The 23322-nt window shown below is 46.7% G+C and overlaps 1 protein-coding gene across 2 annotated transcripts in view; it reads left to right on the top strand.

Moving 5' to 3' along the window:
• Nucleotides 1-23322, top strand: part of LOC144755218 (complement factor H-like) — a 1175739-nt gene that overhangs the window by 725707 nt on the left and 426710 nt on the right. For both annotated transcript variants that reach the window (XM_078643916.1, XM_078643925.1), the window contains exon 19: nucleotides 17269-17454. In XM_078643916.1, coding sequence (XP_078500042.1) covers nucleotides 17269-17454 — 186 coding nt within the window. The remainder of the gene's footprint in view (nucleotides 1-17268; nucleotides 17455-23322) is intronic.

Raw genomic sequence — 23322 nt, 5'->3', positions numbered from 1 at the left:
GGTCCAGTGGTTCACGGCGTACGGCATAAATGGCGACCTTGAGTAAGCGCAGCGGGAGCGCCGACTTCGCGCCGAAGTCGCGCATAAGTCAAGCCCGTCTGCGCCCGTCTGCGGCCGACCGAGACCCGGGGCCATGCATGCTGCCCGCCGCATTATTTACTCTTCTCAGGTTCTCCGTTCTCTACATTGTTCTGCCCCTCTTGACCCCTACGTAGCTACTACTGCCCAGACCTGTGGTATATTGTCTCCCTTCCCTTCGTATATTCCCTTAGCTCCCATCCCTGTTCCCCTTCTTCACTGCAGCCCGGTTCCCACTGTCACCAGGTCCAGCTCCCCAGCTGCCCGTCCCCTGTCGATTGTCTACCTTAACACCCGCTCACTCCCTAAACATCAGTTAGAAGTATTTCAATTATTAGACAACGACAATATTGACATCCTTCTTCTGTCAGAAACTTGGCTCCATGAGGACTCCTCCCCAGATATCCTGGCCTCCATCCCTACAGGATTCTACATACTTCAATCCAACAGGGCCTCCGGTAGACCGGGTGGTGGTGTGGCAGCCATCATTCGTTCCAAACTACTCTTCACTTCCCTCACTACTACTCCCATATTAGATTCTGATTTATTAATTTTAAAATTCATGTCTCCTAAAATTTCTTTTACCTGTGTCTTAGTCTATCGGCCCCCCTCTAATATGCCTTCTTTTTCCTCCTTATTTGGTGATCTTATTTCTCAGATGGCCATTAATTCAGCCAGGATTTTGATCATAGGCGATTTTAACTATTGGCCACTAGACCCCCATGAAACTGCTCTATCAACCGAATTCACAAATTTACTTCTTGGTCTCAATTTTTCCCAACATGTTTCTACTGCTACCCATAACAAGGGCCACATTTTGGACCAGCTCTGGACAACCAACTTGGATATCTCTCCCCCCCGGTCTACCCTTGCACTTGGTCGGACCATTTCTTTATTTCATTTTCATTGCAACTGTTGTTACCCCCTCGCCCCCCACTACCTTCTAACTTCTCGGCACGCAACTGGAAACGCGCTGATATCTCCCTCTTTCATTCAACCCTAGTTACCACTCTTCCCAACGATCACTCTGATTTAAACCTTCAAACCACCATAGTGGATCAATGGCTGTCTCAAGCCAGCGATGTGGTTGCCCCGGTGAAAACCATTAATACCAAACGCCCACACGATGCCCAGCGCTGGTTCACCGAACAACTCAAGGCAGATAAGCTATCTCTCAGACAAGCTGAGCGCCGCTGGAGGCGAAATTATGACCCTGCATTTAAAATCATTTTTACTGACTTATTAAAATCCTATAAAAAATCGATTATTTTGGCTAAATCTGTTTACTTTTCTCAAAAAATCCTCTGTTCTGCATCAAAAACTAAGGAGATATTTTCTATTGTTGCTGAACTCTCTCTTCCTGACCGCGTCACGGCTCAGCCCCAACCCTCGCAGGCTTTGTGTGACTCCCTTAATACATTCTTTATCGACAAGATTTCCATCATTAAAAATAATATCCCCCTCCCTTCTCTTCCCCACGTTAGCACCCTTCCTCCGTCGAATCCTTGTAGCTTGCACGAATTTCCTCCCATTTCCTTAGATGAATTTTTCTCTCTTCTCCAGACAGTCAGTTCTGGCTCCCCCCATGATTGCTGCCCTCCCCAAATTTTAAGAGACGCTTTCATGGCGTGTCCTGGCCCTCCCCTTGATCTGCTCAATCTTTCCCTCGCTACAGGCTCTGTCCCCGATGCTTTCAAAAAAGAGGTGGTAGTACCTATCCTAAAAAAACCTGGATCTGATCCCACGGTTTTGGGGAACTTTCGACCCATTTCTCTTCTTCCCTACCTGGGCAAGGTACTGGAGACCTACGTCACTCGCTGCCTTAGCGCCTTCATCGAGAAATCCCATTTTCTTGATGATCAGCAGGCAGGCTTCAGACCTGCCCATTCTACGGAGGCAGTGGTAGTAGCAGTGATGGACGTACTGAGACAGGGGGCGGATAAGAACTTGAACCAGGCCCTGGTATTGTTAGATCTCTCGGCCGCTTTCGACACGGTCGACCACGACATCTTGATCGACCGTGTCAGAAATGCAGGCGTCCAGGGCCTTGCCCTGTCTTGGATTGGATCTTTCCTCCAACATCGCCCCCAATCAGTCCAGCTGTCCTCCTTCTCTGCCCCTTCTGTTTCACTTTCTTGTGGTGTCCCCCAGGGTTCTGCCCTGTCCCCTTTTTTATTCAACTTATATATGCAGCCTCTTCTTGTCTCTCTTCGTCACTCCCCTGTTACTGTTTTCAACTATGCAGATGATCTGCAACTCATCTTTCCTATTGACTCTTCCCCCCTTTCTTGTTCCAATTTCCAAACCATAATGCTTACCATTTATGAGTGGATGAACTTCAGCCAGTTGAAGCTCAACCCTAGTAAGACCGAGCTGGTATTGATCGAGGGGCCTTCGAACTGCTGGAGTTCCAACTTTTGGCCTTCGGCCCTTGGCCCCGCCCCTCGTCCCGTTAATACTGTGAAAAGTCTTGGTGTTATCATCTCCCGCGACCTCTCAATGAGGCCCCAAATTAACGCGGTTACCTCGGCCTGCTTTTATCATCTTCGTAGAATTGGGAAAATCCAAAGATATCTCTCCCCGGAGACTCTCATTCTAGTTATTATGGCCCTGGTCACCTCACGTATCGATTATGCCAACTGTCTGTACGTGGGGATCCCTGCATACCACCTTCATCGGCTTCAACTGGTACAAAACCAGGCTGCCAGACTAGTCTTCCAACAGCCGAAATACCAACACGTTACACCTTTGTTGGAAAGACTCCACTGGCTCCCGGTAGCGTACCGTTGCATTTTTAAAATGGGCTGCACTGTTTCCAAATCTTTGTCCACTCTAGCTCCTGCTTTCATCTCCCTCAGTCTTCACGCTCATGTCCCGTCACGACTCCTTAGGTCATCTGCCCAAAACCTTCTCACCACCCCCAGGTTTAAACGCAAGAAACATGGCGGTGCCTGTTTTTCTTTTCTTGCCCCTTCTACTTGGAACTCCCTCCCTCTCCCCATCCGCCTCGCTCCGGACTACATCACCTTCCGTAAACTTTTGAAAACCCACCTCTTTCGTCTTGCCTATGACTAGCCTTTCTCACCCCACTGCCCTCCCCCCTCGGACCTGTCTTGAGCGCCATGAAACCAATTGGTGAACGCGCGCGTTACAAGCATTTATAACATAACATAACAACACAACCTCAACCATGCCAAAATGAAAAGGAAGAGACGAGACCCAGTCTTGCGGTGTTTATTATTTTTTAATTAAACCCAACACCAGTCTGCCATGACGCGTTTCGGCTGCCAAGAGCCTTGATCACATATATATATATATATATACTTTTGGAGCTTGGAATATATATATCTATATATATATATATATATATATATATATATATCCATTCACCTAAGTGCCCCGGATCTCAAGGACGCCACTCCACGAGGATAGATTCAAATCTTTTAATTGCAAAAACACAGTCACAGCCCTTCAATCTAGGTTCCCGACGTGTGTCGTTGCTTCCTGCAACTTCTTCATGGGAGGGGGGAGCTTGCAAAACCAGGTGTGGTACTTCAAACTGCTTTAATGTCTTCGCCTTTTCCCATAATGCAATCGTTTTCAGTGAACTGAATGCTGGGTTTTGAAGTGCCTAATTTTATCCTTCCAGTAGGGTCCGATTTTGCTGCCTTGTTCTTTGCACCCCAATGTTCAATTAAATTCATCGCCCCCTACAGTGGGCTTCAAGGTTGCTTGTGTGTTTTATTTATGCAATCCATCGTGCTAGACGGGCTGTTTCCAGTAACAGCCTCGCAGACCTGTCCATGATTTTAGGCGGTGCATCCTCCGCGGCTCGGAGCCTGCCGCGTATTAATCCATTCACCTAAGTGCCCCGGATCTCAAGGACGCCACTCCACGAGGATAGATTCAAATCTTTTAATTGCAAAAACACAGTCACAGCCCTTCAATCTAGGTTCCCGACGCGTTTCGTTGCTTCCTGCAACTTCTTCAAGGGAGGAGGGAGCTTGCAAAACCAGTTGTGGTACTTCAAACTGCTTTAATGTCTTCGCCTTTTCCCATAATGCAATCGTTTTCAGTGAACTGAATGCTGGGTTTTGAAGTGCCTAATTGTATCCTTCCAGTAGGGTCCGATTTTTCTGCCTTGTTCTTTGCACCCCAATGTTCAATTAAATTCATCGCCCTCCAGTGGGCTTCAAGGTTGCTTGTGTGTTTTATTTATGCAATCCATCGTGCTAGACGGGCTGTTTCCAGTAACAGCCTCGCAGACCTGTCCATGATTTTAGGCGGTGCATCCTCCGCGGCTCGGAGCCTGCCGCGTAATAATCGATTCACCTAAGTGCCCCGGATCTCAAGGACGCCACTCCACGAGGACAGATTCAAATCTTTTAATTGCAAAAACACAGTCACAGCCCTTCAATCTAGGTTCCCGACGCGTTTCGTTGCTTCCTGCAACTTCTTCATGGGAGGGGGGAGCTTGCAAAACCAGGTGTGGTACTTCAAACTGCTTTAATGTCTTCGCCTTTTCCCATAATGCAATCATTTTCAGTGAACTGAATGCTGGGTTTTGAAGTGCCTAATTTTATCCTTCCAGTAGGGTCCGATTTTGCTGCCTTGTTCTTTGCACCCCAATGTTCAATTAAATTCATCGCCCTCCAGTGGGCTTCAAGGTTGCTTGTGTGTTTTATTTATGCAATCCATCGTGCTAGACGGGCTGTTTCCAGTAACAGCCTCGCAGACCTGTCCATGATTTTAGGCGGTGCATCCTCCGCGGCTCGGAGCCTGCCTCGTATTAATCCATTCACCTAAGTGCCCCGGATCTCAAGGACGCCACTCCACGAGGATAGATTCAAATCTTTTAATTGCAAAAACACAGTCACAGCCCTTCAATCTAGGTTCCCGACGCGTTTCGTTGCTTCCTGCAACTTCTTCATGGGAGGGGGGAGCTTGCAAAACCAGGTGTGGTACTTCAAACTGCTTTAATGTCTTCGCCTTTTCCCATAATGCAATCGTTTTCAGTGAACTGAATGCTGGGTTTTGAAGTGCCTAATTTTATCCTTCCAGTAGGGTCTGATTTTGCTGCCTTGTTCTTTGCACCCCAATGTTCAATTAAATTCATCGCCCTCCAGTGGGCTTCAAGGTTGCTTGTGTGTTTTATTTATGCAATCCATCGTGCTAGACGGGCTGTTTCCAGTAACAGCCTCGCAGACCTGTCCATGATTTTAGGCGGTGCATCCTCCGCGGCTCGGAGCCTGCCGCGTATTAATCCATTCACCTAAGTGCCCCGGATCTCAAGGACGCCACTCCCCGAGGATAGATTCAAATGTTTAAATTGCAAAAACACATTCATAGCCCTTCAATCTAGGTTCCCGACGCGTTTCGTTGCTTCCTGCAACTTCTTCATGGGAGGGGGGAGCTTGCAAAACCAGGTGTGGTACTTCAAACTGCACGATGGATTGAAAAATACACATTGATAAATGATTCCCACAATTACAAATAGGATCTTTCTAAAATCCATCATAAATACTTAATAAATAAATACATATGATAAAAATCATATAAGTATAATTCAATCATAAAAATTTCCGTAAATAACCAACAATATAATAAAAGTACTCATAATATCTCAAATATATTATTCAATATTTCATGATTTTCAAAATGCAATAAGTGGTTTTAAGACATAAATATGTTATTCAAAATCGGATCATTATAGTTCATTGGATTTGAAAACTACCAAAGGAAAGGGAACCAGACTCATATTTCTCTCTTATTTTCTCTTTTCTCAGTGCTTGCTATAAAAATTGGGGTAACAGGGATTTTTACTCATAGTCAGGCACATGCATCAAAGGATTTTGCGATCGCAAACGGTGCGAATCGCAAAAATCGGCCGTTTGCGATCGCAAAAGCCTCTTTTGGAATGCATGAAGATTCAAGGCCCTCGCAATTTAAGAATTCGCAAATATTTGCGAATTCTCAAATTGCTATTGCATTTAAGGAATCGCATTTTGCGATTCCTTAAAAGTAATGCATGACACATTTAAAAATTGCGAATTCGCAATTAAGGGGAGCAAATTACCATGAGGTTGAACCTCATGGTAATTTGAGAAAACTTTGAAAAATGCACTTTTGTGCATTTTTCAAAGTGTCATGTTGTGCCCACACATGCCCTAAGGGTTTGTGTGTGCACAACATATGTGCACAGATAGATTTAAGGGGTGTAACAGGGTGTCCTTCGGACACCCCTGCACCCTTGAAATTGCATTTTCAATTTGCGATTCGCTAATTGCGAATTGCAAATTGAGAATTTCTTCCCATTCATTCCTATGGGCCTCTAGGCCCATAGGAATGAATGGGGAGGTATTCCTTAATTGCGACTCGCAAATTGCGAGTCGCAATTAAGGAATAATAAGAAATCGCAAAATTTAATGCAATTTCTTGATGCAGTGCATTTTGCAATTCCTTAATTGCGATTCCTTATTTTTCGCAATTAAGGAATCGCAAAATGCAATAATGATGCATGTGCCTGTTAATGTATATAAATCCTCACTCATATTTAGCCCATTTGGCTGTTTTGTGTCGAGCTGTAATATGTAGTGGGTTTCCAAGCGTCTTAATTTCCCTTCCCTGTCACCTCCTCTTCTTTGTATTGGGACAGTGTCAATGACATAATACTTCAATTCCTTTAAATTCCCACCATGACGTTCCCTGAAGTGACGTGCTACCGGGTAATTTGGGTCAGTATTAGTTATTGCCCTAATATGTTGTAGCACCCTTTTATGCGCTGCCAACTTAGTGCTCCCGATATATTTTAAGTTGCAGCTACATTCTAGTATATGTACTACAAAATCACTTCTGCAAGTTAGGTGGTACTTTATCATTTGCGACTTTGAACTAAAGGAATGAAGTTTTATTAGACCCATAATTACAGGCCTTACAATTCAAACATTTGAAAAATCCTTTCCTGGCGGTGAGCCACCCGGCTTCTTCCTTATATTCTGGACTTCTTTTGACCAGTATATCCGCCATGGAAGCGAACTGCCTATGATGGGATCGTCTTTGACAATGTGCCAATTGCGCTGGATAATCTTGCGCAATTCCTTCTGTTGTCTACTGTAGGTCATAATTAGTCTAGGTGGGTCTCCGGGGGCGTGGCTTGGACGCCGACGGGAATGGCGGTGTGAGCTTAGTGCTCCGAGCCGGATTCCACCAAAACTCCTGATATCCCCCACTGTCGGCGACAGGGCTTGGTGAGCGAGCTCCCTGAGGCTTCCGGAGCACACAGAACCCGAACGGAGGAGTGGCAGAACCTCCACGGCGATCAGGAAAGCGGAACATTAAGTAGAGGCTGCCTCGAGGAGACCGGTAATATGGCAGCAGAGCTCCGCTGCCGGTGACGAACACTCGGCGGCGGGACACACCGGGGGTCTGGAGCGGAACCCACGACAGTGTGCAGGTGGCCTGAGGGTCCCGATCTGGCGGCGGAGTGTAGTGCCGGCGAGTTCTGACGCCGGAGCACCGGCGTCTGCGGGGGTTGGGCTCAGTGCCCAGCGCAAGATGGAGGAGCGACGGCCGCTCTGAGGTGGTTAAAGGCTGGCACGAGGACCGCGGTGAACTGCGTGACCCAGCACAGCGCTGAGGAGTAGGTGCTGCGGAGCTACACCGGGGAGGCGCTACCTCCCATCTGCTGCGCCCTGTGACAACGTGCTGGCGAGAACCTAAGGGCAGTGCCACTACCCTGGAGCTTCAGGGACGCAAGACGGCGGAGCGGAGAGCCCAGGGCCACACGAGGCAGACAGAGCGACCGCTGCGGAGCCCAGACGGCGGACGATCCGGACAGCCATACCCAGGTGAGTGCGGCGGGGCGAGCCGATACCCTGCGCTGCGGAGGTGGAATGGGTCTCTGGTCCAAGGCGCTGTGCTCCCTGGGGGGTGGGTAACGGGCTGCAAGGAGAGCCCCGCGGGAGATACGTCCTGAGTGCCAGACGCTTCCAGAGTCATGGAGTACTGTGGGATAGAAAGGAACATCTCCCACAGGTGGAGCAGTGGCCCCCCATGTTTCAGTGAGCACGCGGTGGGAGCGCTGAGGGATCCGGCAGACTGCTGGCATGGCTCCACTCATGAAGCAGAGCTGATCCTGATCAGGCTGCTGGACTCTCTGGGCAACGCCCGGCCCACACGCAGCCCTGGGTGTCCAACGGCAATCGGCTACTGGACCTGACCCCCTGCACATTGGGGTCTGCGGTGGCGCTGGGACTGACCCCGGGCGGAGGTGGATGGTGGCGTCACACACTGAGTCTGGAGGCATGAGTGGGATACTGGCAGAGTGGCCCGACTGAGGACAGGTCTAGGAGAGGGCGATTATCCACTGTGGCCTTAGCAGGGTATCTGTGGACTGCGGAGCGTGGTTTCTGTGGGGCGCACATCGTGCAGGGCGCACAGCGGAGACGGAGAGGGCCGTGAGGAGGGCCGAGCTGACGTGCCTACCTAGCCTGGCATAGAGGGGTGCCCAGCAGCAACGATGAAACCCAAAAGCAAGAAGGAAGAAACTGCAAATCTGGATGGTGCCGGGGGTGTGGAGCATGGGACCGCGGGGACAGTACCGGACCTTGGACTACAATCACAGCTGAATAAAATCCTAGAGACCATCACTGCAACAAGGGAGGCCCTCCAGCAAGATATTGCGCAGGTGGCAACTGGGCTAGGGTTACTGCGAGCGGATCACGTAAAATTGGCCGATAAAGTCAAAACTAATGAGGACACCCTCCGGGACTTGGCACCGGCCCACTCTGCCCTGATGGCTAAAATCGCTGATGCTTTGCACCGCATAGAGGCGTTCGAGAAGAAAGCAGAGGACTCAGAAAGTCGCAATAGACGTAACAATATACGCGTTGTTAGGCCTTCCCGAAAAAACCGAGGGGGCGGATATGGTTGACTACCTAGAAACCTGGCTCAAGACTGAGGTCAGCCCGGAGGGGCTATCTGCCTTCTTTACCCTTGAGAGAGCACATAGGGTGCCGGCGCGGCCGCCGCTGCCGGGCCGTCCCCCCAGGCCGGTGGTAGCCAGGCTGCTTCACTACAAAGACAGGGACCTACTAATTCAAAGAGCGCGACTGGCTGGCCCTTTTGCAGGGGAGAATAGTAAGGTAACAATCTTCTCTGATTATACACAGGACATACAGAGGCGCCGTGCATCATTCCTAGCAGTCAAGAAAGAGCTTAGGGACGAATGCATTCAATACTCGTTGCTCTTTCCCGCCAAGCTAAGGATTATTGTGGATGACCGGACACAGTTCTTCTTCACGCCAGAGTAAGTGTGGACATGGCTTGAAACCTATAGGGCGGGCACAGATCGAAGGGGGCAACCACACCCAGGGCTGCTCAGAGCGCCTCAGACGCGCAAATCCCAAAGACTACGGAAACGAAACAGAACTTTACGGATCAAACTGCAGTTGCAATCAGTGGCGGAACGCCAGGAAGCGTTGGAAGCGACGGCTGCGATAACTGGCTTGCAAATGCCTGAGTCGGTGGCAGGGACTGAGTCGGAGGAGGACAAGCAACAATCAGAGGCCGAGCACTCTGAAACGGACAGCAATAAGGGCCCTGATGTCACGCCCAGCACGGCGGGCGTGAGGGGCTGTAGGAGGTCGCAGCATTGTCTCTGCATAGTAGGCTGTATGATTGTGCCCAGGAGCGATGTGGGGAATACTGATTCTGCGAAGTTCATGTGGGATCGCAAGGCGGCGGAGTGTATGGCTGGCGCGGCCGCCTGTTGGAGCCGGGCGACCCCCCACTTGCCCTTAAGGCACGCCTGTAGTGGCTACTGCAGGCTATCGGAGTGTGTGTGATAGTGTGGTTTGGATGGGGGCTGATACTCTCATATTAGGTCCTGTTCTGGGGGGAGGGGGTGGATGTTACCTTGTTTGTTGTTGTTTGGGGTAGCGGTTTAGGTGTGGGTAGACGCATGTTGGCGACCAAGAAGTGGGGGACTGCACACTATGGGTACGTTAGCTGAGTTGCGCTGTATTACATGGAATGTTCGGGGACTGAACTCTATGGTAAAGCGGCACAAAGTACATGCAAGGAGGGGCGCCCACATAGCACTGCTTCAGGAGACTCACCTTACTAAGGCGGAGGGATTGGCACTACAGCGCAGGTGGAGAGGTCAGATCTTTAGCACGTCGTACTCGGCGTTTGCCAGGGGGACGCTGATCTGGGTGAGGCAGGTGTCCCTTTCCAGGCCACGAATCACATCCTAGATCCTGAGGGCAGATACGTAGCAGTGGAGGGAAGGCTGTATGGTAGGGATGTTGTGCTCAGTAGCATATATGCACCTAACGCGGATCAGGCACGATTTTTAGATCATGTGTCGTGGGCATTAGCACACTACCTAGCTGGCCCAGCAATAGTGGGAGGGGACTTCAACTCAATCACAGATATAGTTCTTGATAGGTCACACCCTCCATTGGCTGAGTCTCCGGTCCGAAGATTGGCTGGGAAGCGCTCGGAATGGCAGAATAGATGGGGCTTAATAGACGCCTGGCGAGTGCACCACCCCCGAGATAGGGACTATTCCTTTTTCTCGGCCTTACATGAGTTGCATGTTAGGATAGATGCTATATGGTGCTCCCAGTCCGTTGCATGTCTGGCAGTACGCTCCGAGTACCTGGCTCGGACCATATCTGACCACAACCCACTGTTGCTGAACCTTACTTGGCAGCGGGAAAGATCCTCCATACCCACCTGGTGACTACGCCCTGAAACGCTAGAAGATTGGGTTTTTCAAACAGAGATCAAGGAGGGTATTGAACATTATTTTGAGGCTAATCAGGGGACGGCATCCACGAGGGCAGGAGAATGGGACGCCTTTAAAGTGGTGGTACGGGGTCTCTGTATCAGCAAATATTCCGGGGTGCGGAAAGTAATATTAGATGATGTGGCTAAGGCTGAGGACCATCTGAGGGAAGTGGAAAAGCAAAGGCCTGAAAGACCGACACTGCAGGCAAAGCTCCTGGAGGCGAAGGAAGCTGTTACAAGAACTATTTAGTGAAGGCCCACGCGGAACGGGGTAAAGTGGGCACGCTGCTTGCGTGCCTTGCGAACCCCAGAAGAGTGGCCCGGTAGTGAGAATAGAAACGATCGCAGGGGACATGGTTTATTCGCAAAAAGAGGTGCTCTCGAGGTTCTTAACGTATTACGAATCACTGTACCAATGTCAGTTGGAGACAGAAGAGACATGTATAAAAGAGTACTTAGCGGGGCTCCCCCTTCCGCGGTTGGATGACGAGCAAGCCAAACTATTGGGGAGGGACATCACACTATCGGAGATCCGATGTGCGATCAAGAGCATGGCCAGGAACAAAATGCCAGGAGCCGATGGGCTGCCAATGTAATATTACGCACAGTATGTGGATGTGTTGGAGCCTCGCCTGTTGGAGGTGTACACGGAGGCCAGGGCGTTTGGCCAGTTGCCTGCATTGATGCGGGAAGCGCTGATCATTCCCCTTTTAAAGCCGGGACGGTAAGACGCGGATGTGACTTCCTATAGGCCGTTATCTATGTTGACGGCGGACTATAAGGTGCTGAGCCGGATATTGGCGACCCGGTTACTACCATATATGACTACACTGGTGCACGCTGACCAGGTGGGATTTATCCCAACCAGAAACACATCTTCGAATATTCGGAGGTTAGTGCGGCTTATGGGAGGAGAACACCACGGAGTACACTTACCGACGGCATTGTCGGTAGATATAGAGAAGGCTTTCGCTAGTCTGGAGTGGGTATTCCTCTACAATCTGATGAGCCGGTTTGGCTTGGGAGACGGCTTTGGGACCTGGACGAGGGTGTTGTACTCCTCGGCGACGGCTAGAGTGAGGTTGGGGCGGTGATCTCCGCCCAGTGCCCAGTCCTCAGAGGGACAAGACAGGGTTGCTCGCTTTCCTGCTTTGTTGTTTGCCCTGGCGATAGAACCTCTCGCAGTACAGGCAAGACTGGGGCAGGCCTATTGGGGCTGTGGTTGCAGGATGTACCCCATTACATATCGCTGTATGCAGACGGCCTGCTCCTGTTTTTGGACCTGCCTCTTCCCGTTGCGTCCCTGTGTACAGCCGCCACCGCTGTTGGAGATGATGCGGTGGGAGCCGACGTGTCTAACACACCTGGGGGTCCGCATCTACCATGCGCCGGCAGATCTGCTGGAAAGTAATGTGGGGTGCTGTATCGGGGCCCTGAAGAGGAGCATTGCGTTTTGGTCCACGCTCCCCCTATCGGTTGTGGGGAGAGTGGCCCTCCTTAAGATGGTGGCTTTGCCCAGGCTGCTTTATTATTTCCGGACTCTGCCAGTCTTGGTCCCACCGCGTATTTTTAAGGTGCTGCGCTTCATGGTCGTTGGCTATCTGTGGGGTAGCCGACGGCGGAGGGTAGCATTGGCTGCCTTGATGCAGCCCAAGGATGACGGCGGGATAGCGGTACCTGACTTTGAGCTTTATTATTTGGCTGCCCAATTACAGGTACTTACGCAAAACATTGCAGCGGAATTTCGAGGTCCCGACCAATTGCTGGGGCGGAGCAACCATATGCACCGGCGATCCCATTGGGGATGCTAACTGCACTACCACACGGGGGCTGGTCCCCCCTTATTGAGTGGGAACAACAAGGACTTCACATGGTAGGAGATCTATATGAGGATGGAGGGCTGTTGCCATTCCGGGCCCTACAGGAGAGATATGATCTCCCTGATGGAGGCTTCCTGCTTCATACGGCGGTAACAGCGGATATTCTAAAGCATTGGCAGAAGGGGCAGGTGGAACCAACAACCACTATGGCCTGTCAGTAAGTCGTGATGGCCGGGGGAACTTTCAAGACTTGCTTTCAGTCCAGAATGTTGCGAGAGGGACTCCGACCACTAGACGGCCTTAAATTGAAATGGGAGGAGAGCATAGGCAAACCGATACCAGACACGGTATGGGGTCACATCTTGAGGAGAACGTGGAAGGGGAGTAGGAACGCGCGTTTCCAGCAAGTGCAATTTTTCATCTTTTTCATCTTCCACCGGGCTTATTTGACCCCTGGGAGGATTCGGAGTTATTTCCAGGTACGTGACGCAGCATGTCCCAGGTGTTCTGAGCAAGGGGTGGAACTGGAGCATATGCTTTGGAACTGTCCAGCTCTGGGACGGTACTGGGCGGAGGTAGGGGAGCTCCTAAAGGAAATCACCGATAGACAATTAGAATTCAACATGGTACTGTGTTTGCTGCATTGGTTTCCACACACGTCTAAGACTAAGGTCACCAGTAAATTAATTGACTTAGGCTTATTCTTAGCAAAGAGGGAAATCACCTAGCACTGGAAGTCAAGGGAAGGGCCATCGAGCAAGAGATAGGGGAAGGAGTTATACAAATGTTATCGTGGCGAGTGCGGGGGCCAGGGGTTGTGGCGCTGGGCGCAGTCCAGGCACGGGCGGGCGCAGACGGTCATGCCTAATGCCAGCGGCATGACCGCGCAGTGGCCGGCATGTGTGGGGAGGTGGGAGTGAGGAGCAGCTGGGAGGATGGGGCAGTGAACAGCCAGTCAGGGGGGCGGAGCTGCAGGGGGCGCAGTGGCGGAGGCGGTGTGGGGCTACGAAGGAACCAGAAGGCAAAAGGGCACAACAATTGAGAAGGAAACGAGTGGCACAGAGGGCAGAAAGGTCACAAAAAGGTCACAAGAATACAGGCGGAAACGAGTGGCACAGAAGGAAAAAAGGTCACAAGAAGGGCAAAAAGATCACAAGAAGAGCAAAAAGGTCACAGAAAATGGGGGTAACGAGTGGCACAGAGGGTAAAAGGTCACAAGAAATGCAGGGGTAGCGAAGCAACGAAAGGCAAAAACGGGCAGAGAGACATGGGGCCGCGAGGGGAGCAGAAGCAAAGACCGGGCAGAGAGACACGGGGGCAGCGAGGGGAGCAGAAGGGAAACCGGGCAGAGAGACACGGGGCCAGCGAGGGAGAAAACGGGCACAGGCGGTGCTGTGCGGAGGGGGAGCGACCTACCTGGAAGGGTCAAGGGTCGCAGCCTGCTATAATTTGCCTTCCAGGCGGCTTGGCCTTGTTTTTATGAATCTTTGGTATGAAGTATATGATAGGTATTTTCGGATGCTCTTTTTAAAAAAAAAATCAGTTCATCTATACTTAAGAGACCTAAACTCCTCCAAACCAGCAGTTTCTTGTGTAGCCGGTCCTGCATAGCTTTATATTTGATGGGGGAACTCATATGATAGCATTCTTTATCATTCAATTGGCTGTATGCTTCTACCATATAATCAGAAAGAGGCCAAAGTACTATGTTCACCCCCTTGTCGGAGTTTCTAATCACAATGTTGTTTTCCTTCTTTAATTTGTCCATTAGTTGATCATATCTTCTTTCCTGATTGGTGAATTTTCTTTTCGTCATGTTAGTTACCACATTCAGTTTCTTTACTTGTTCCACTATTATTTCGTTGTAGACATCTATTGAATCTTTAGCTGTTATAGGAGTAAATATTGACTTATTTTTAAATGCGGTTTCTGGTTTCCTATTGCCCATTGCTGTCCTCTCCTGCTTGTCTCTTTGTGGGATTCCTTCCATGTTATTCCCTCATCCCTCAGCAGGATTGGAAACCTGGGATGGTGAGGTTAGATTGTCCAGCGATTGAAGATCTGACAAAAGGCTATAGTCCCCTGCTGCCAGTCTAGGAGTGTCTGACCCTTTAGGGAATTGACTCACTTCCACATTTGCTTGTGTTTGTAGTATGTGGAATTTTTGGAGTTTAAGCTTCTGAATGTATTGATAGACACCCGCCCTGGTCTGAGTGTATTCAAAATTAGGTTCTGGGCAGTATGAAAGTCCCAAAGAAAGGAGTTGGGTTTCTGCAGCAGACAAGTCTATTTTTGCCATGTTAATAATAGTATTGCCATTTTGTGAGCTATTATGGGGCTTCTCCTTCATTTGGCTTATTTGTTCTTCCAAAACCCCCGACCTCACCCTCCTTGTTTGCTCCTGATGGTTTTTTGCGGCCCTCCTTCTTTCCCTCCTTCTCCTGGTGTGTCGATTTTTGCCGGTTGATTTCTAGGACGAAGAGTCTCCCTCCTACTTCGTCTTATATATTCCAATTCTTCACCCATTGTGAGTTTTATTGTGTTACGCTGCTCCCCACGTCCTCTGGGACTGACTCAGCGGCTGAGCTTAATTCGGATATGGATGAAGGTCCATGACAAGATGTGTACCACCTCCATTTTTAAAGTGACAGTGCATTCATAAACATGGAAAACATACCATACTTTTGCATAATAAGGGCTTAAATGCTTTTTTCTGTTTGCATCATTTTACGCCAAAAAGTTAAATGGTTTAGTATAAATACAGTTTATAACTGGAAACAAAAGTTTTCCTAACATAGTACTTTACGGCGACATTATTTGTCCACATAATGTGTATTTATTATCAGTAAACCCATTTGATTTCGACAATCTCCTGCTATATACATATACATATATATATATTAGGGGGTTCACTTACCTGATATATAGTTACCATTTTGTTGTAAAGACATATGTGTGGGAAAGGCATATGCATGGTAAACACTTGCGTGGTAAAGGCGTTGCATGGTAAGGGATGCGTGGTAAAGGCATGTGTGGTAAAGATGTTTTTATGGGAGGTGCACACTCTCTTCATAAAACTAACACAAAATAGCATAATATGATATTTTGAGGAATTCGACAGAATTTGGATATTTCATGAACATTGCCAGTGCAAATAAAATCTCACCCATACCTAGTCATTACCTATACTCTAGGGTAATAGTGTATCCGTTTTGTAAGACAACATATTCCCCGTTGGTTACCATACATCAAGAGGCCTGGACACATGTACATGAAAACGTCTGCATTCCTAAGGATGCATGGCAGCCAATTTTCAATTTACATTTCTAACATGGTTAATTGCCATGTCAGAGGAGCAAATTACAATATTGGAAAATAAGCAGAAAGTGTGCATGAAGCCTCTCAAAATGATACAAGCAGCCGAAAGCATTGTGTAGCTGTGGGGCTTTTGTAAAAATAATTGAACAAGGAAATAGATAAATAACACATGGGGCTGGATGGGACGAAGGGGGGGGGGGGAAGAAAAATGGGGAGAGAGAAAAGAAACAAATGCACACCAATGGAATGCACCCTAGAAGTTAAGCTTCACCACAAACATGCAGTGGAAGGGTAACACTCATCCAGTCAGAACTCTGTGAGACCAAAATGCTCTGGGGTCATAAAATAGGGAGAAAAGTTATAGAATAAATAGCTGATGATATGGACAGATAACAAATCCATCCAATCATAAGGAAGGGGCTGATACAAAGCACTCTTTGGGTATATTTTATGTAATGTAAAAAGGGCCGGCTATAGAGGTTGTGGTGTACAGTGCGACAATTCTTATTGCCGCCCCCCAATGACGACCTCCTCCAAGGGATTCCATCACAACCACCCTCCAACAGTAGCCCTCATGTCTCCATAACCACCATATTTATTTAGTTTTCATAGCGTTCTTCATACCATTGTAGGGTGTGAGAGCGCTTTACATCCCACACTTTGTACAGAGACAGTAAATCATATGTGTGTAAATCATTGTATAAGAAATGTTACAAAAGACAAAGAGGACTACAGGGTGTATGAGTCACATTTCATCAATGCTGGTCGCAGTATATTTTGAGAGTGCTTGGTCTGGAGTAGCACAAACTCAGGAATTAAAATGTAACACTGTGGTTTGGGGGTTGTCTTTACTAATAAGAATTGATTTCTATACAACTGAACCAATTTTAGCAACATTAGTATAATGAAAGAAGGGAGAACAATCATATCATTCTGACCTATAATTTGCAGTGTACATGCAGCTCTTTAACAGTTCATAGCTCACTGTGCTATATTAAGATTGGAATTTATAAACTGCAAATCCAATCTCTCTCCGGCAGGTGCATTAATCACCAGAATCATCATTATAAGCTGGCAATGATTGGAAACAATAGGTCTGCCCAAAGAGAACAAAAGCTGGTTATTGCTAAAACCTAAAAAGTGGTTTCTGTCAGTGAGTCTAGATTCTTAGCTATTCTAAAGAGCTGAAATAATGAGTGGATGATAAACGAAAATGTATACAAACTGAACTGAGTAGACATGATGCTTTGGTTTGCAGGATCGTGCACACCATCCTCCCAAGAAATGGATCCAAAGAACATTATCCCTTTGAATGAAAATGCAGAAATTAAAAATGGAAACATGGCGGAGTTTGCATGTAAACCAGGTTTCTATAAGAAACCAAATCAAGTAATGAGAGTAAAGTGCGTGAAAGGGAAGCTGGATTATCCAGAATGTGACAACAGTGAGTATCGCTTCTTAAAATGTGATTTAGGTTCTCTAAACCTAATAAAGATTTTGTTTAAACTGAAGTAAATCCACTATTGGATGTTTTTAAATACATTGGCATTCAGTAATACGTTTAAACCTCTAATTTTCCTGAGCTATTTAAAAACAAACATTCATAACACTACTGGTCTGTAAATGTGCCCATATGTATTTTTTGCTTTCATTTGGAAACGAGTGGTCCTTCCTTTATATTCTGATAAGCTAACAGAGTTTGAAGGAGTTCAATTTTCGTTTATATAAGAATCCATAAGGGTCTCATAGTCATTGTGTCTGTATAAATACTACCACACATACAAGTGTAACATCTGAGTGTGTTAAAGAAATGCAAAGCCTTATGTTAATGTCATCGTTTGCTGCAACTTCTTGAGAACTTTTCAGTCTTTTTGTTACATTTTGTTTCACCCATGAGCCCGAATGCACAGCAAGCCAGGTAGGGTATTATTTAAGTCTGGCTACTAAAAGCTCTAGCTGTCTGCCAAAGTTCAGATCAACAACATCAAACACATATGTTATGTTCTCTAGTCTCTCTTAAGGTCTGGAGCATAAAGCGCCGGGACACTCCTTTGGAGTAGCCGTTGCGCTATAAAAGTCCCATATAACATAACATAACATAACATAACATAACATATACATGGAAATGGTCTTTGGACCAGTACCCTGTAGGCACTGGTCACTTTGGTTCACCCCTTTCAGCCGTTCCTTCTTCCAAGTATCTGTCACATGGATATAAGTCTACTGGAGAATTACTTAGTTTTACAGTTTTGCGGCAGTGATTATCAGAAGAAAGTTTGTGTTACAGCACCTTGTAGAAACTGGTGTGACAGACACTGGAGGGCTAAGGGAAATACAGCATGTCTGATATGTGCTCTTCACTTGGGGCCTCCTCCATTGATCCCCTTCACCAGCTATGGCTCCTGATAGTGTATTCAATGCAGCACTGTGCCTTGTGCGCTATTCCCTGGCTCAGAAAAGATTCATTATTCTAAGAGGGAAATCCCTTCATTTAAAATAACATACTCGGGATGTTGGCATGTTGTTGCAGCCATCTTACACAGGAATTCCTTCACTCACTGTAAAAATACATGGATTCCCTTCATACCCATTTTCCATCATTCGTCGTTATTACAATTTTACTAGATGAATTGCTGCATGGTAGGTAAACAATGAAAAATCATTAAAAGCTGCAACTCAATTTGCGGCTCTGAGTATACGTGTTTTCAGACAACCAAGAAACACAATGGGTCTGATTTCGATGTCGGGCAGAATTGCTTCCACCCGACACTGTTTCGTAAACAGGACCAACTGACATCGGTCGGCAGTCCCGCCCGCCTGATTAGCATGCGACCGATACCAACATTTTCCTATGGGAGCATACATTACGGCCATAAGTGCCTGCCATGGGGTGCAGGGATTAGCCGGGGGCACAATCGGTGCCCCCTCGGCCCCCAAACGGAGGCAGCACAAACAAGAGGGCTCTGCGGGGCCCCCCAAAAATGCTGTCTGACATGGTTTCCATGTCGGACAGGCCGGCATGGAAACCATGCCAGAAACAGTGTTTCATAATACCAAGGGGGGAAAGGCCACCCCTTTGGGATTACGAGCCAGTTCCGACTGGCCGACGGGCTCATTGAGCCCATTGGAAGCCAGCCGGAATGACCAGTGTTAATATGACACTGTCAGGTAAGGTTTAAAGGTATTTATTATACCACAAATCAAGCATGCGCTGGAGGCAGCGATTCCTCGTGGTGTGATACCCCCGGTGGCCTCTCCGCTAGAGGATCGATTATTGGATGGGATCCTGCCTAGTAAGGCGATTTCGTTGGTTTACAAGAAGCTCATTAATCACACTGATGATCCTTAGTCAAGCTTCGAGACCAATGGGTTGCTGATGGCTTGGTCCTGGATGGGGAATATTGGCAGGAGGCTGTCTCTTCCCCTCAGGTGGTAGCGGTCCGTATGCGGCTTCAACTGGTGCAGCTTAGGATCCTACATCCCTCCTACACTGTGGGTCCCGGGTTGCTGCGGATGGGGTTGGCTGTGGATGCAGATTGTCGCAGAGGGTGCGGGATGACTGGAAAAGATATTTAAAAAAAAAAAAGGTATTTATTCAGTTTGATAGAGGAGACACCAGCTCCTGCTGCCAGCCCACAGTTACACCGAGGAAGACTGTCTCACAGAACGCAACCATGGAGACAGAATGTAACAGGCGCATGCAGTACATTTTTAAAGGATCAAAACACATCCCCCTTACAGAGGAAACAATAATATAGACAAGAACAAAATTAAAAAAAAGAAACCATGTAAATAATTCATAACAAGTTTCAAAAATCATTACAAAGCATTGTAAATTGAAATATAGTCATACATTAAAAGAGTAAAGTATTTGGTAAACAATTAGAACATTTCATAATCCTCATACCTTTTTGTAAGGCGACGTGTCCTAGGAGGTTGTGGTGAAGAATCTCTAATGGGAAGTGCATCAGAAGAAGGTGAAACATCTGGACATGATGGAAACATAGATTTATCACCTTGAAACTTCACCAATCGAGACATACTCCACTTACCACCATTATGTACAGTGACAACATTCTTGTATACAGCAACATTACAAAAGGTCCCATGTAATCAGAGATACCTTTCTTGAGCAAGCTTGGTCTCTTGACCCAAACCCATTCTCCAATTTCCCATTATACAGTTCTGGTGGATTTTTTAACATCAAACCTTTGTTTATACGAGTATTGATACTCCTTGATTTTACCACTCACCTCTTCTTCACTCAAAATGGCACCATCAATCGGAGGTAACAAATTTGGATTGAGTTTAGAAAAAACAACCCTGCCACGTAATATCTGAAATGGGGACATTTGCAAAACACAATTAACAGCAGTACGATGAGCCCACCATGTGTCTCTCAAAATTCCTTTTAAAAGAAGTCTCGATACCACAGCTCTTTGCACACATGCCTTGACTACTCTGTACATTCGTTCAGCCAATCCATTGGTTTGAGGCGAATACAGAGCCGTTCTCTGATGTATTATGCCATATTCATTCAACAATTCATGCATTTCCTGCAAAACAAATTGAAGCCCATTGTCAGTGACAATGTACTTAGGAACTCCTTCAGTAGCAAACTCATCTTTAAGAAAATCAATAACTGTTCTTGTGTTCACTGAACTGACACACCTGGTAGAGACCCATTTTGATGAATAATCCACTAACAGAATTACAAATCTATCTCCAAGACTTAATAGCTCAAAAGGACGCATCAGATCTAAACCTAGTTTTACCCATGGTTCCTTGGGAACATCAACAGGAGAAAGTGGGGTACTGTTGACAATCCAAGATTTATCACAAGAACTACACTCAATGCACTCCTTAACCACTTTCTCAACCTGTCCATCCATTCTTGGCCACCAATATCTTTCTCGTAAGACTCCTTCCCAGGTGTCCTTCATGAGCTATATTAATTAGCTTGGGTCTAATTCCACAAGGAGGAATTACTCTTCCCCCCCGCATGAGTTGTCCATGAGAAAGAGTAAGTTCACACCTGACTGACCAAAAGGGAAGATGGTCAGAAACTACACTTTTGCTGTCCGGCCAACCTTCAACAACAAAATGTGTTAATATTGGAAGCAAAGGATCCTCCAACCTGAAACTCTCCCATTCACTTTCAGGAATGGTGGACTCCTTAACCCAAGCAACATTGAAGGTATCATTGTCAACCAAATTCTCAGTGCACTCAACAGGTAATCTCAACAAGCAATCTGCCACCTTATTGGCTTTGCCAGGAAGATACTCCACAGAAAAGTTATACTCTTCAAGACCTTCACTCCACCACTTTAATCTCAGAGTAAGTCTTTCACTCTCTATAGAGGAGAACACTAGCACTAAGGGCCGATGGTCAGATCTAACCACAAAAGGAATGCCCCATAAGTAAAATCTAAAGTGTTTGATGGCCCACACTATGGCTAGGGCTTCCCTCTCAATGCAAGAGTACGGTTGTCCTGGTTTCTTTAATGCCCTGGAGGCAAATGCTACATTTGTTCCTCTCCACACTCCACTTGTGAAAGTACAGCCCCTAGACCACTCAGACTTGCGTCAGTAGTAAGAATAGTTTTCTTTCTGGAATCATTTTAGCAATAGTTTGTTTGACAAGATTGAAAGCAGAAGCACACTCAGTGGACCGAATAAAATGTACACCCTTTCTCAGTAAAACTCTTAAAGGTTCCACAATGGAGGCAAAACCTTGAATGAATTTCGAGTAAAATTCTGCAAGCCCTAGAATGGACCTAACTTGCTCTTTGTCGGTTGGAGCAGGAGCATTAACGATACTTTTGGCTAAGTCTAATTTTGGTTGAATACCTTCCCCTGAAATCACATGCCCCAAGTATGTTACAGAAGACACTCCTTTTTTATATTTCTTATGATTGACCGTTAGACCACTATCGGCTAGTCTGAGAAGGGTACTTCTCAAGGCCTTATCGTGTTCAAGGTCATCTTTGCCATATATTGAAAGGTCATCCTGAAAAAACATGACATTGGGAAGATCTTTCAAAACCAGTTTCATTATTCGTTGGAAACAAGCAGCCGCAGATGCTAATCCGAATGGCATTCTGAGAAATCGAAAGGCCCCAAGTGGTGTGACGAACGATGTGAGGTGTTTGGAATCTGGATGGAGAGGAACTTGATGATATGCTGAAGATAGATCTAAGACGCTAAAAACGTTTGCACCATCAAGTATGGCAATCGACTCAGAGATAGTCTCTTTGGTGCCTCCATCCTAGGAGGTTGTCACCACGTTTAGCCACATAAATGTTCCCTATTGTCTCTCTACCTTTAAAATGTATTATCAAAATGACATAACCTGTAACATCTATGTGTGAACCTCCATAACTCACAGGATATATGTCCGGAGGAAACAGTTCAAGATCAGGAAAAGTCTTGTCCCTAATTCGTTTCCCAATAATAGGGAATGGGAAACCCGAATCAGCTAACACAACAAACAATTTATCTCCAATTATCACATCACATTCTAGCATGTGAATATGTTCAGCATCTACTGCACCATCATTTCTTACACTGAACATTGTGGTTTTGGTAGAAACATTAGTGCCTACATTCTCATGCGTAACATCGATAGCGCGTACCCTTCGTCCAGACTTGCATACTCTTTCATAGTGACCCTTGATACCACATTTAAGGCAAGTGGTATTTCTAGCATAACATTGAAGATAATTAGAAGAATGGTTGTTACTACCACATCTGTAACATTTCATTTTTGAAGAGTCTGAAAATGTCTTTGGTTTAGGATCACAGAAAGTTTTGGACACATTTTCAACAGTTTCATGAGGATGACTAGGACAAAAACAAGATTCTTTTTGAGTAACTGCATGAATACTGCTAGGTGTCGGAGTGTCATCAGGAGTAGATTTTTGGGATTTCATTTCTTTGACCCAACCAGACGTATTTTCCATTCCTTCGACAATAGCTACAGCTTCTTTGAGTGAGGTTTTTTTTTAAAGAAGTTTCTCTTGCACTCTGCATCTAACGAGTTGATTACGAATGAATGAATCCGTTAAATCACCAAATTCGCAAGTGCGAGCAAGGGTTTTGAGTGATGCCACATAGTTGCCCACTTTTTCCTTGTGTTATTGGGCTCCCATGAAAAATGTATGTCTCTCTAAAACGACGTTAAGGCGAGGTCCAAAATACTTTTCCAACATTTTCATGGACATATCAAACACATCTGAAGCATCACCACTCCCATCACCAATAGGAATTATGTCAATGCTTTCATAAATATTGCGTCCTTTAATCCCTAGGT

Source organism: Lissotriton helveticus, chromosome 1_1, assembly GCF_964261635.1.
Source record: "Lissotriton helveticus chromosome 1_1, aLisHel1.1, whole genome shotgun sequence".
NCBI classification, from domain to species: Eukaryota; Metazoa; Chordata; class Amphibia; order Caudata; family Salamandridae; genus Lissotriton; species Lissotriton helveticus.
This window is presented reverse-complemented; position numbering and strand designations above follow the sequence as displayed.